The 14289-nt window shown below is 44.4% G+C and overlaps 1 protein-coding gene across 1 annotated transcript; it reads left to right on the top strand.

Annotated features, from left to right (window-relative positions):
- Nucleotides 1-2240: 2240 nt before the first annotated feature.
- On the top strand, nt 2241-3537 carry LOC147967237 (uncharacterized). The gene is made up of 2 exons (XM_087527532.1): nt 2241-3038; nt 3140-3537. Exons 1-2 carry the CDS (start codon nt 2315-2317, stop codon nt 3175-3177), a joined length of 762 nt encoding a protein of 253 aa, XP_087383658.1. The 5' UTR covers nt 2241-2314; the 3' UTR covers nt 3178-3537.
- Nucleotides 3538-14289: the final 10752 nt, after the last annotated feature.

Raw genomic sequence — 14289 nt, 5'->3', positions numbered from 1 at the left:
TGCGGAATGGAGTGCAGAGTTGAAATCCTAGAATAGAAGGACAACTGTACATGAGGAGGGACATGAACAACCTCGTTCGCAGAATGGCCTTCATGGCGAACTGACCCAAAGATGATGATGTAGATCTTGCGGATGGTCGTCCACCGTAGGTCCAGTACTTCATCATCCACAACCGCCACAAGCACTGGCCACACGCCCTACCGTGAAACGCTGCACGCTACTGTTTGCCACGCTGCTAGCCCCGTCGCCTCCAGCCATCATTGTTGTCGCCACCATCCGGAAGCTTGACTTTGGCACTGCCCAGTTAATCATGCCCATACTGCAGCTCCTAGATCTTTGGGTCTGAATGTGATGGCGATATGCATCAAGGCGATCCCCTGCTTGTTGCTTTAGTGAACTCGGTAGGCTTGGCATAGGGGATGTAATTTATTGCCCAACCACATCTCATACTGGAAACATGATGAGCCCCGAATTATTTCTATCTCGAAATAGATATATCGATGCTAAACAGAACTCTGCGCATGGTTAAAACTGACAGACAACATCCTGTTCTTGCTGTACTTTTAAAATTGAATTCAGATTGACCAAAATAGGTACCATTTGAAAGCTTATGACAAAAGACTTCTACCTTTATTTTCAAAATACTAACTGCATCTATTGTGTGCGGTTTCTTCTAATCTACACATCAAACTATCATCTTAGGTATTATATAGATGTTACATAAACTGGACTTGAGCAAGTGAGAATTTTTTAAAAGTTTAAGACATACACATGATCCAAGTCAACCAGTCTAGGCATGGTAAAGTCTACAAAGATGATTCACTACCTTACTGTGTTATCAATTGATGAAAAATTGGCACAGCTTCTAGGATAATCCTGCTAGTACAACTGTAACAGTTACAATAATAATCTTGGTTTTTTCATTTGAATAAAAGAACACAAACCATCATGAGGCCCCTATGGAATCAACACAACCATGATTCTGATCTCTTTTTTTTTTTGCATGGACCATGATTCTGATCTGCTATAAGATTTACCCTTAAGTTCATAGTATTCAGAGTTCAGACCTCAGCAGTGGAAGAACTCCTAGCAAAGCCATGTATGCGTGAAAGAAACATCAACACTTAGTATTATCTAGATAATCATGGGAAGAACATATAAAATTAGTAAAATCCTAAAGGAATAAATCAAGCGTGGGAAATTTACATGGTTGCTAGCTAGCTAGCATGGGCTATTGGCCAATGAAACACGTACCGGAGGCTCAATCAGGCATGATGTATGGTCATTTCGTGCACATCTGGTTGGCTTGCTTCATCGTCGTTGCCGGCTACTACTTGTACATCTGGTCAGCTTGCTTCTTCGTACTTCTACAACAGTACCTTGCTCTGAAGTGGATTTGAGTTTCATTCACTCCCTCCATATCCTTCCGAGGAGAGGCGCTCCTCACGCGGGAGACCAGTGCCCTCGCACCGCTGCACCCTTCCTTCTTCTCCTACCTCTCCTCCTCCCTGGATCCTCCTCTGTCTCTCTTTTCTACCAGAAAAATGAAAGCCCCGCCATGACCTTGGAGCTCTCCTTGCTAGCCATGGAGGCCCGCCTCCAGCTGCAAGGACTTCGCCCGCGGCGCCGGATCCCTCATTCTCCCGCGCCCGCTGGATCCCGCCGCCGCCGTTCTGCACCGAGCAGATGCGTCGTCCCCAGCCTCTCGAGCAGCCGCGTTGACCTGATCCAGAAGCTGCCGTCGAGAGCACGGCAGGAGCGGCGAGCGGGCAGAGGTGCAGCCGCGGCGGCGGGCGGGTTGAGGTCGGCCGCGGCGGCCAGGGGATTTGGCTCGGCAAGGCCAGGGTCGTGGGGGGAGGCGGAAGCGTACGGGTGTTTTTTTCCAGCGAACCGTTTTTTCTTTGCAAATTAACGATAGATTGCGGGTTCAATGCACAAAATCACAGGGGCTTTTCTGCAAATAGTGCGCGACGGTGAACCCGGAGACTCAATCCGTGCTTTATTATTAGGAAGAGATTTATTTTTCTTAGAAAACTAGAATATGTTGTTTTATTAAAGGAAATAAATGAGCACCAAAACGGAAAGAAGTTATTAGCCAGCAAGCCAGCAAAATCAGTAAAAGATTTGTTGTTTTTATTGAAGGAAATTGCATGCCCAAAACAAAACAAAACAATTATTTTTGGAAAGAAGTTATTATTACCCAGCAAATCCTTAGCTAGCGTTCAAACCCAGCAAAAGTCCCTCCTTTAATTTCCTTCCCTTCCGACAAGCAGCCAGCTGAGAGTGCCAGCCGGCGGCCACCGGCGGCCAATCCATGGCGGAGCACATCTGGCACCAGTTCTTCTCCATCCTCGCCTGGATCCTCGCCGATGCCGACCTGGCCCGCCGCACGCTCGACCATGCCGCGGACGAGCTCGAGGGGGCCATTGACCACCACGCCTCCAACGTCTACTCGGCCAGCGACGCGCCGGTCCGGCGCTTCCTCCGCCGCTACGTCTTCGACACCGCCCGTGACCGTGTGGCCGCCCTCAGCAGCGAGGAGCCTCGGCCGGTCGCCGCGGACGCCGCCGCCCTGCCCCTGCGTCCCAACCGCGGCCTCCTCGTGAACGTGAAGGCGGGCATCGACCTGCTGCTGGCCTCGGAGCCGTCCGCCGGCGTGATGCGCGCCTTCTTCCTGCGGGACACGCGGCAGAGGAGCCGCCACGACTGCTATCCGGTCTGGTTCGCCGGCGTCCAGTCCGCCGTCGCTAACGCGGTCCGCAGGCTGTCCCGGGCGCGGTTGGAGCTGGGGGGCGTGTGCTCCGACGTGGAGGAGTTCCTCGCCGTGCCGGTGCCGGCCCAGTCCCAGGGAGCCGGCGAGGCATGCGCCGCCACGGCTCGCCACGCCCGTTCGGGCGTTGCCAACTTGGACGCCCTCGTCCAGATCCTGCGTGTGCTCGAAGAGGAGCTCGAGGACGAACCCCCTACCGCCCGTGTCGTGCACTTCTTCGGTTACGTTCCACCGCCGCCGCCGCCACCACCTCCGGCCAACGGCGCAGGTTCGCTCGACCAAGACCAACTGGTGCTTGATTGAATCATTCTACAGTATTATTTTGTGTCCATTTTGTTGTCTTGCTCACATGCTTGAGTCGACGTCCAGGTCCAGCAGGAGGAGCAGCAGCCGGAGGCGCCGCGTAGCCGGCCGCTGGAGACGGTTTCCAATTGCTTGGCCTCAACTTCTGTTTTTCTCCTGCACCATATCGATCGATCAATCCCATCTACAAATTGAACAGTCATGGTGAGACAACTCAAACCAATCAGATAGTACCCTGACTGCATGCCACCTTCAGTTCGATTCGGTGAGACAACTTAAATTTTATGTGACAAAAACTCAGACATGAACCAAATTTCATGTGATTTTTATTTTTATGTCTGAAATGGTTGGATCTATGGTACTTGCAGTTTGGTGCCATTTAGCTTAATTTAATTTCTATGTGTGAGAACTGACGACATGGCTGGGTTAATTGCATATCGATCGCCATGTGACATTTCTTTTTATTATGGGCAATTCGATCATGGCTGTCTGAAATAAAAGTTGGATGCATGGATTGCTATGTGCCTGAAGTTTGATGCTATTTAGTTTTCTTCATATGCATGGATGCTTTTACTTCTTCAGCACAAGAACGCTAGTTTTCCTCGCTGCTTAATTGGTTTCAGTTTATTTTGCAACACCAGTGGGATGAATGAAACTACTAGGGCTTCTCTGGATTGCAGGAATTTAGAAACACAGGAATAGGAAAAACCTCAGATCGAGATGCCATGTCCTATAAATTCCTATAGGATTTCAAAACACAGGAATTTCGATCCCATCTACAAACTGAACAGTCTTGGTGCGGTAGATACAAATTAATTTCTGCTATGTGAGAGCTCAATCAGATCGATCGTGCCCTGACTGCCTTGGGTTGGACGTACTGTTTGTGCTGTTCTCCATCTTCAGTTCCGGTGAGACAACTAAAATTTTATGTGAGACATGCTATGTGATTTTTCATTTCATGTCTGAAATGGTTTCTATGTGTGAGAACTGACGACATTGATTGCATATCTCTATGTGATTTTTCTATTTTATGTGCAACTCCATAATAGCTGTCTGAAATAAAAGTTGGATGCAGTTTGGGGCTATTTAGCTTGCTTCATATGCGTGAATGCTTTTATATCTTCAGCACAAGACCACTAGTTTTCCTAGCTGCTTAATTGGGTTCAGTTCATTTTGCAACAGCAGCGGGGTGAATGAAACTACCAGGGGCTTCTTTGGATTGCAGGAATTTAGAAATGCAAGAATTAATAGGAAAACATATAGGATTGAGATGCCATGTCCTATAAATCTCTACATGATTTTAAAACACAAGAATTTTATAAGATGTGTTCTTGGATGGTTCGCACGAAATGAACATAAGAATTTTAGAGGACAGAGAGTAGAGGGAAAGATAGCAAGTACATTGGACTTCTCAAAAGAAAGAGAAAATGTGGTTTCAGCTCATGTTTAGATTCCTATGGAATGGAGGGTATAGGAGTGGATTCCTTAGGAATTTGATGCACCCATTCCTATGATCCAAAGGCTTCCATAGGAAAAGTTCATATGGATTTAAATCCTACGAAATGCCTTCAATCCAAAGTCAAAGATGGCCTAATGGTGAGGAAAAACAAACAGAAAATATGGCATTCATCTTCTTTTTTGCGTGGAACATTCATCTTGATTAGGCACATACAATGCTAAGTCGATGGATATGTTGTCTAGTTAATCAGGCTCCCTTGGTAATCGTTTGTTGTGGTTGTCTTGTTTGGTGCATGCTAGCTAGCCCCTTTTTGTTCATCGGAAATCTCTTTTGGCCATGGGCTAGAAATTTTTAAAGATTCAAAAATAAAAAATTTAAGTTCCAAGAAATTCTGAAAAGCCACACATATGCATATATTGTAAAGGGTCATGATGAAATGCATTTCATGCGAGCTATACAAAAATAATGTATTTCTAGCGCATGTACTGTTCACTATATAAGTAGATGGTTTTATATGTAGCTGACATCAAAATGTACTTCATAACGACATTTCACACATATGTAGAGTAGTTTACATCTCTAAGTAATTAAGTGTGTATATTTGAGTCGCCGGCTGATTCTTCAACAGGCACGCGGTTAGAGATCATTTTCCCCTCCCACTGCTCGGGAGCTCAGCACGATGTCATGTACAAGTTTTTTTCAAACTTAAATTTTGACGTTTTGAGATTCATGCAGCTTGGAAGCCAAATATTCTCACTCCCTTGTTCATATGTTTTTATACCCATTCTGCCTTTGTTCAGTACAAGAATGATAGTCTTGCTACCTGTTTGGTAAGTGTTTATTTTGCATCGCTAGATGAATTAAATCATTCATGACCATAAAAATCTAGGGATGTCCAACGACATGTGCGCTAAATAAACTCATGCATGGTACACATGCAGTTTGGTGTCATTTAGCTTAATTTAATTTCTATGTGTGAGAACTGAAGACATGGTTGGGTTAATTGCATATCGATCGCTATGTGATTTTTCTTCTTATTATGTGCAATTCGATAATGGCTGTCTGAAATAAAAGTTGGATGCATCAGTCGCTATGTGCCTGAAGTTTCGTGCTATTTAGCTTTCTTCATATGCATGGATCGCTATGTGCCTGAAGTTTGGTGCTATATGTTTAGATTCCCATGGAATGGAGGGTATAGGAATGGATTCCTTATGAATTTTGTGCACCCATTCCTATGATCCAAAGGGTTCCATATAGGAAAATTTCATATGGATTTAAATCCTACGAAATTCCTTCAATCCAAAGAGGGCCTAATGGTGAGGAAATCCAAACAGAAAACATGGCATTCATCTTGATTAGGCATGTAGAGGTGCTAAATCGATGGATATGTTGTCTAGTTAAGTTAAGCAGGCTCCGTCGGTAATCACTGGCTGTGGTTGTCTTGATTCGTGCAAGCTAGCTATCGCCTTTGTTCATCGGAAATCTCTTTTGGCCATGGGGTACAAAATTTTAAAGATTCAAAAATCAAGATTTAAATTTCCAAGAATTTCTGAAAAAATACACATATGCACATGGATGTATTGTAAAGGGTCATGATGAAATGCATTTCATGCGAGCTATACAAAAAATCATGTATTTCTAGCACATGTACTGTTCACTACAGAAGTACATGATTTTGTGTGTAGCTCACATCAAAATGTACTTCATCATGAAATTTCACACGTATGTAGAGTGTACATCTCTAAGTAAGCGCGTATATTCTTACAATTTTTTTAAACTTAGAATTTGACCTTTTGAACTTTTTTGGATTCCATGCAGCCCGGGAGCCCAAATATTCTCACTCCCTTGTTCATATGTTTTTTTATACCCGTTCCTGCCTTTGTTCAGTACAAGAACGGTAGTCTCACTAGCTATCTGGTTTCTATTTATTTTGCACCGCTAGATGAATGAGACCACTTATGCCCAGGAAATTCTAGGGATGTCCAACAACCTGCGTGCTAAATAAACTCATGGTTAGGTTTGTGTTGTGTTGGCCACATCAACATTTTCTGAACGCCCGCCTGTGTTTTCTCTAGTATACATAGGTGATAGGTTATCAATTAGACAGGTAATCTCTTGCAGCCTTAATTGTGCTCTCTGTCTCATAGTAAATTCACTATGAGTGGCATCGATCAGCTCAAATATGCATGACACGATGTTGTAGTTTTTTTTGAACCAGGCTAATCCCCTTTCAGTTGCACAACAATGGAAATAGGGAACGAGAGAGGGGGGAAGAGCGGGCTCAACGCACTACCAGGAAACCCACTGCATTCGCTTACCATCAAAACGAATGCTATGGGACGAAAACCTAGCAGTACCTAGAAACCCACTGCATTCGCTCGACATTAGGCTAAAATAGTAGCAGGAAGTCTACGCAAGTAGCAAAACGAGCATCCTAGAGAACTTAGCAAAAACTAACGACTACCCTCGGGAACGAAGAACAGCTGGACGCAGAAACTGACGGCACTCCAAGAAGGACTACGGGTCCCATCATTTCCCCAGCAACCGGGTTCCTGGACGCTTCAAATATCTGCATCAGCGTCACCACACTCGTCCTGATCACTGCTCCAGCACACAACTTCACCACATCATCAACCCAATACATCAAAAAAGAGCACACTGAGAAGACAATCTCAAAAGGAGTTTTAATCAACTTTTTCTCAAAAGTGGCTCGATTTCGAGCAAGCCAAACAGCCCAGGAAACTGCTGCTTAACCCATGGTGTAAAAAAAATTCTTCACCGGGGAGGAAATTATAACACCAGGAGAAATATTGCTAGTAGTTGCCGGGACAAGTATCGGTCCCCAACACCACTCCAATCGAGCGCCAAACTACGCAAGGTACAGGACAAGTGAAAAAATGTGTTGCAATGACTCACTTCCCTTGCAGAAGGAGCAACTGGGATTACCAGGCCACCTTCTCCGTTGCATAACTTGCCAAGTAAGCACGACATCCTGGCATAACAACCATCAGAAAATTTGGATTTGAAGAGGCAATTTTGCTTTCCAGATCCATTTAAAATTGCATCCACTAATTGGTTTTTCCAACCACATATACATGGATTTGGTAGTGTAGCTCCCAGTGTTATTCAATCCCCAATAAACCCCACGCTGTAGATAGATAGATATGTGCAATCCCATCAATTCTGTGTGCGGTTTATCACTATGGAATAATACAACAATAGATTGTGCTAACTGGCCATAGGTTGTATTTCATGAAAGAATTCTCTAGGCGTGCTCATTTAGAAAATGTCTTATGTTTCCTTCCATCATGGTTGGTACATACCTCATTTTGTACTGATGCGCTATGTTTCTCCAGGAAAAATGCGAGTCTCAATTGCTTCATTCGAAATGAACATAGGAATTTAGAGGATTGATGGCAGAACACACACACACACACACACACACACACACACACACACACAGAGAGAGAGAGAGAGAGAGAGAGAGAATCACACGTTGTGTTCGAATTAAACCCATGGTTAGGTTTGTATTGTGTTGGTTGTATGTACACTTGCTCAACGCCTGCCTGTGTTTTCTCTAGTATACACAGGCTATCAATTAGACGAACCATCTCTTGCAGCCTCAACGGTCCTCCCAAAGTATATTCACTATAAGTGGCATCGATCAGCCCTTTTTCGCCACAAACATGCATGACCACATGCTGTAGATAGATAGATATGCATTTCTGTTAATTGCGTGTGTGCGGTTTATCACCATGGAATCATACAACGGAAATTGCTAACAGACCATAGGTTGTATTTTATGAAATAATTCTCTCGGCCAAGTTCATTTCGAAAATGGCTTATGTTTTCCTTCAATCATGCGTTGATATACCTCGCTTTGAGCTTATGCATGCCCTCTATTTCTCTTGGAAAATGCAAGCCTCGATTGCATCACTAGTGTCAAGAATTATCCAATGTACATTGCTTGAGAAGGCCGAGCATATGTCCCTTCAAGATAAGGATGGCTAATCTTCTTGGAGCGCAAATCATCTTGAATTGAGTGTAATTTTGGTGTGCTAGATATACTACGCAACAGAGAAAAAATACACTCAATCCAAACAAGGATACAAGCTGCGTCTAGCAGTGCATGGGATTATGATATTGTTTAACAAGTTTTTACTTATTTTATTGTTTATGGATCTAACATTTTTTTTGGTTTGATTTCTATTTTTCCAGTGAGCTGGTTATGATATATGTCAAGTACAATACGCTTCAACAACCGCAAATTATGTTCCAGAGCATTTAGGAGAAAGACATTGGTTCACCAAACCGCATGACATATCTTTGGGGTCTTTAACAGTTCAAAAACACCCAAAGAGTATGAAGGAAACGAGGTGACATTACTATAACTGCTGTGCATGCTAATATTAGCATTGAAATCTAATCAAAAGAGGTTGGTTGAAATGACCAAGCCACTTATGTGGTTTGAAGGAAACAATGGACCCTTTGCTATTTGGTTGTGCTCTAGCTAAACGGGTATGTCATGGAGTCCTTCATGCATTTGGATTTAGTAGTCCACCTGAATGCACCGCCAACATATTTGGAGGATGAATTTTTTCCATCCTACACTACAAGAAATATGTCAACTTGGGACCATCAGTATTGGTCATTGAATGGTCATTGTTTTTCATTTGCGACTTTTTTTGTGACAAAAAACAGTTGATCAAAAGCTGACCGTCTTTAATAAAACTTAACGACCTTTGTTGTGATATGGTCGTAGAAGGCAACAACCAAAATAGAAGGTCGTTTGTTCTACAACGAATTATTTTGGTCAATGGTTGTCTGCCCAGGCCACGTCGGATCCAATGTGACAAGCTGACGTGTCAAAATTGCGACCAATCGAATTGGACGTTGACAAGAATCAGCCCAGTCCAATTCGGTGTCTATATGGGTCGAGCCCAGTAATTTAGCCCATTTAATATATTTTTCTTGTTAATTTTATTTAGCTACATGGGCCAGGCCCAACAATCTGGCCTCGTACTTACTCGGCCGCAGCCTTTTAGAATCAATTTCCCTTTTTTTTACGATTCATTTTTTGTAGCCTCGGCCTTTTTAAAATCCAATTCTTGTTCGGGCCTTAGCCTCTTTTGCTCTCCTTTTAAATTTTGTAACTCGGCCTTTTTACAGTCCACTTTGTTTGTTTTCAAGAATTAATATACTGGTATTTGCTGAAACCGAGTCCCAACTATGTTTGGGCAATGGCCTTTTTAAGGTCCAGTAGTGTTTGGGCCAAGGCCTCTTTCAGTATTATGTATACATTTAGCACAAATTTAAATTCCAGGCATTTGATTAACAAGTACAGCAAGTACACCGAACATTTGAATAACAAGTACAACAAGTAAATATACATCCAATTCCCAGCAAGATCAACATTACATCAAAATTTCAAGCAAATTCTGCATTACAACAAGTTCAATAACATATAAAGCGAGTCGGTGACTGGGGCTTCGAGCTTCTTCGAATTTCTTCAGCCTAGGGACACCTATATAAGAGAGGGGAAGACTGATTAGTCATAAGTACACAAGCAGTGTTCGCATTAGTACATCGACGCTTTCAAGAAATACAACATTGACTTAAAACATCTAACGTGATAATAGATACATGACATGACAAGAGGCATATGTTGCCAGACAGAGATGGCACTTGTATAGACCTTGAAAAAAAACATACTAGTCAGTGATGCTACAGCACAACACTCAGACTAAAATAACATGATAAAGCATCACTAGGGATGCATACTGATTTTACTAACATCTTTTAATTGTCTACTCTGGAGTTGCGGTATCCCTTCACAACATGTTACACTCTTAGGTATGGTAAGCAGCACCTATCTATCTGAAATTAGTGTTGATAAAAAAAGTTTGGTGACTTCCATAGGACAACATATGAAATCAGGAGGTTTATTTCTCATGACGCTACAGGTAGATATATATCAAGAACACAAACTAATGGGTATATATTGTTGGGGAACGCAGTAATTTCAAAAATTTCCTACGCACATGCAAGATCCATCTAGGTGATGCATAGCAACGAGAGGGAAGAGTATTGTCCACGTACCCTCATAGACTGTAAGTGGAAGCGTTATGACAACACGGTTGATGTAGTCGAACGTCTTCACAATCCGACCGATCCTAGCACCGAAGATACGGTACCTCCGCGATCAGCACACGTTCAGCTCAGTGATGTCCCTCGTACTCTTGATCCAGTTGAGGCCGAAGGAAAGTTTCGTCAGCACGACGGCGTGGTGACGGTGATGATGAAGTTACCGGCGCAGGGCTTCGCCTAAGCACTAGGACGATATGACTGAGGTGTGTAACTATGTAGGGAGGCACCGCACACGGCTAAGAGATTGTCTGTTGGGCCTTTGGGGTGTCCCCTGCCCACGTATATAAAGGAGGGAGGAGGAGGAGGCCAGCCCTAGAGGGGGCACGCCAAGTGTGAGGACTCCTACTAGGACTCCCAAGTCCTAGTAGGATTCCCTTTTTCCTTTCCGGAGTAGGAGAGAAGGAAGAGGGAAAGAGAGAGGGAGTAGGAAAGGGCAAGGGGGGGGGGGGGGGCGCCCCCTTTCCCCTAGTCCAATTCGGACCTATGGGGGGGGCGCCTCCTTCCCTTTGGCCTGCCTCCTCTATTCCCGTATGGCCCAATAAGGGCCCAATACTTCTCCCGGCGAATGCCCGTCACTCTCCGGTACTCCGAAAAATACCCGAATCACTCGGAACCTTTCCGATGTCCGAATGTAGCCTTCCAATATATCGATTTTTACCTCTCGACCATTTCGAGACTCCTCGTCATGTCCCCGATCTCATCCGGGACTCCGAACAAACTTCGATCATCAAATCACATAACTCATAATACAAATCGTCATCGAACGTTAAGCGTGTGGACCCTACGGGTTCAAGAACTATGTAGACATGACCGAGACACATCTCCGGTCAATAACCAATAGCGGAACCTGGATGCTCATATTGGCTCCTACATATTCTACGAAGATCTTTATCGGTCAAACCGCATAACAACATACGTTGTTCCCTTTGTCATCGGTATGTTACTTGCCCGAGATTCGATCGTCGGTATCCTCAAACCTAGTTCAATCTCGTTACCGGCAAGTCTCTTTACTCGTTTTGTAATACATCATCCCGCAACTAACTCATTAGTCACAATGCTTGCAAGGCTTAGAGTGATGTGCATTACCGAGAGGGCCCAGAGATACTCTCTGATACACGGAGTGACAAATCCTAATCTCGATCTATGCCAACTCAACAAACACCATCGGAGACACCTGTAGAGTATCTTTATAATCACCCAGTTACGTTGTGATGTTTGATAGTGATGTCTGAAGGAAATATGCCCTAGAGGCAATAATAAAGTTATTATTTATTTCCTTATATCATGATAAATGTTTATTATTCATGCTAGAATTGTATTAACCGGAAACATAATACATGTGTGAATATATAGACAAACAGAGTGTCACTAGTATGCCTCTACTTGACTAGCTCGTTGATCAAAGATGGTTAAGTTTCCTAACCATAGACATGAGTTGTCATTTGATTAACGGGATCACATCATTAGGAGAATGATGTGATTGACTTGACCCATTCCGTTAGCTTAGCACTTGATCGTTTAGTTTGTTGCTATTGCTTTCTTCATGACTTATACATGTTCCTATGACTATGAGATTATGCAACTCCCGTTTACCGGAGGAACACTTTGTGTGCTACCAAACGTCAGAACATAACTGGGTGATTATAAAGGTGCTCTACAGGTGTCTCCAAAGGTACTTGTTGGGTTGGCGTATTTCGAGATTAGGATTTGTCACTCCGATTGCCGGAGAGGTATCTCTGGGCCCTCTCGGTAATGCACATCACTTAAGCCTTGCAAGCATTGCAACTAATGAGTTAGTTGCGGGATGATGTATTACGGAACGAGTAAAGAGACTTGTCGGTAACGAGATTGAAATAGGTATTGAGATACCGACGATCGAATCTCGGGCAAGTAACATACTGATGACAAAGGGAACAACGTATGTTGTTATTCGGTCTGACCGATAATGATCTTCGTAGAATATGTGGGAGCCAATATGAGCATCCAGGTTCCGCTATTGGTTATTGACCGGAGACGTGTCTCGGTCATGTCTACATAGTTCTCGAACCCGTAGGGTCTGCACGCTTAACATTTCGATGACAGTTATATTATGAGTTTATATGTTTTGATATGGTCGAGACATAAAGATTGATATATTGGAAGCCTATGTTTGGATATCGGGAGTGTTCCGGGTGAAATCGGGATTTTACCGGAGTACCGGGAGGTTACCGGAACCCCCCGGTAACTTAATGGGCCTTAGTGGGCCTAGGTGGAAGAGAGGAGAGGAGGCAAGGGCTGGCCGCACGCCCCTTCCCCCATAGTCCGAATAGGACAAGGAGAGGGGGGCGGCGCCCCCCTTCCTTCCTTCTCCTCCACTCCTTCCCCCTCAAGTCTTAATCCAACTAGGAAAATGGGGGAGTCCTACTCCTGGTGGGAGTAGGACTCCTCCGGCGCGCCTCCTCTCCCTGGCCGGCCGCACCCCCCTTGCTCCTTTATATATGGGGGCAGGGGGGCACCCCAGAGACAGAAAAATTGATCAAGTTGATCTTTTAGCCCTGTGCGGTGCCCCCCTCCACCATAGTCCACCTCGATAATACTGTAGCGGTGCTTAGGCGAAGCCCTACGTCGGTAGAACATCAACATTGTCACCACGCCGTCGTGCTGATGAAACTCTCCCTCAACACTCGGCTGGATCGGAGTTCGAGGGACATCATCGGGCTGAACGTGTGCTGAACTCGGAGGTGCCGTACGTTCGGTACTTGATCGGTCGGATCGTGAAGACGTACGACTACATCAACCGCGTTGTGCTAACGCTTCCGCTTTCGGTCTACAAGGGTACGTAGACAACACTCTCCCCTCTCGTTGCTATGCATCACCATGATCTTGCATGTGCGTAGGAATTTTTTTGAAATTACTACGTTCCCCAACAGTGGCATCCGAGCCAGGTTTTATGCGTTGATGTTATTTGCACGAGTAGAACACAAGTGAGTTGTGGGCGATATAAGTCATACTTCTTACCAGCATGTCATACTTTGGTTCGGCGGTATTGTTGGATGAAGCGGCCCGGACCGACATTACGTGTATGCTTACGCGAGACTGGTTCTACCGACGTGCTTTGCACATAGGTGGTTGGCGGGTGTCAGTTTCTCCAACTTTAGTTGAACCGAGTGTGGCTACGCCCGGTCCTTGCGAAGGTTAAAACAACATCAACTTGAGAAACTATCGTTGTGGTTTTGATGCGTAGGTAAGAACGGTTCTTGCTAAGCCCGTAGCATCCACGTAAAATTTGCAACAACAAAGTAGAGGACATCTAACTTGTTTTTGCAGGGCATGTACTGATGTGATATGGTCAAGACATGATGCTAAATTTATTGTATGAGATGATCATGTTTTGTAACCGAGTTATCGGCAACTAGCAGGAGCCATATGGTTGTCGCTTTATTGTATGCAATGCAATCGCCTTGTAATGCTTTACTTTATCACTAAGCGGTAGCGATAGTCGTAGAAGCATAAGATTGGCGAGACGATAACGATGGTACGATGGAGATCAAGGTGTCGCACCGGTGACGATGGTGATCATGACGGTGCTTCGGAGATGGAGATCACAAGCACAAGATGATGATGGCCATAT

This window comes from Triticum urartu, chromosome 6A (assembly GCF_056163025.1).
Source record: "Triticum urartu cultivar PI428250 chromosome 6A, HENAU_Tu73, whole genome shotgun sequence".
Taxonomy (NCBI): domain Eukaryota; kingdom Viridiplantae; phylum Streptophyta; class Magnoliopsida; order Poales; family Poaceae; genus Triticum; species Triticum urartu.
This window is presented reverse-complemented; position numbering and strand designations above follow the sequence as displayed.

Coding starts and splice junctions, on each gene's coding strand:
- LOC147967237 (XM_087527532.1), top strand. CDS start 2,315: ATGGCGGAGCACATCTGGCACCAGTTCTTCTCCATCCTCGCCTGGATC. Junction 3,039..3,139: donor ACCTCCGGCCAACGGCGCAG/GTTCGCTCGACC, acceptor GTCGACGTCCAG/GTCCAGCAGGAGGAGCAGCA.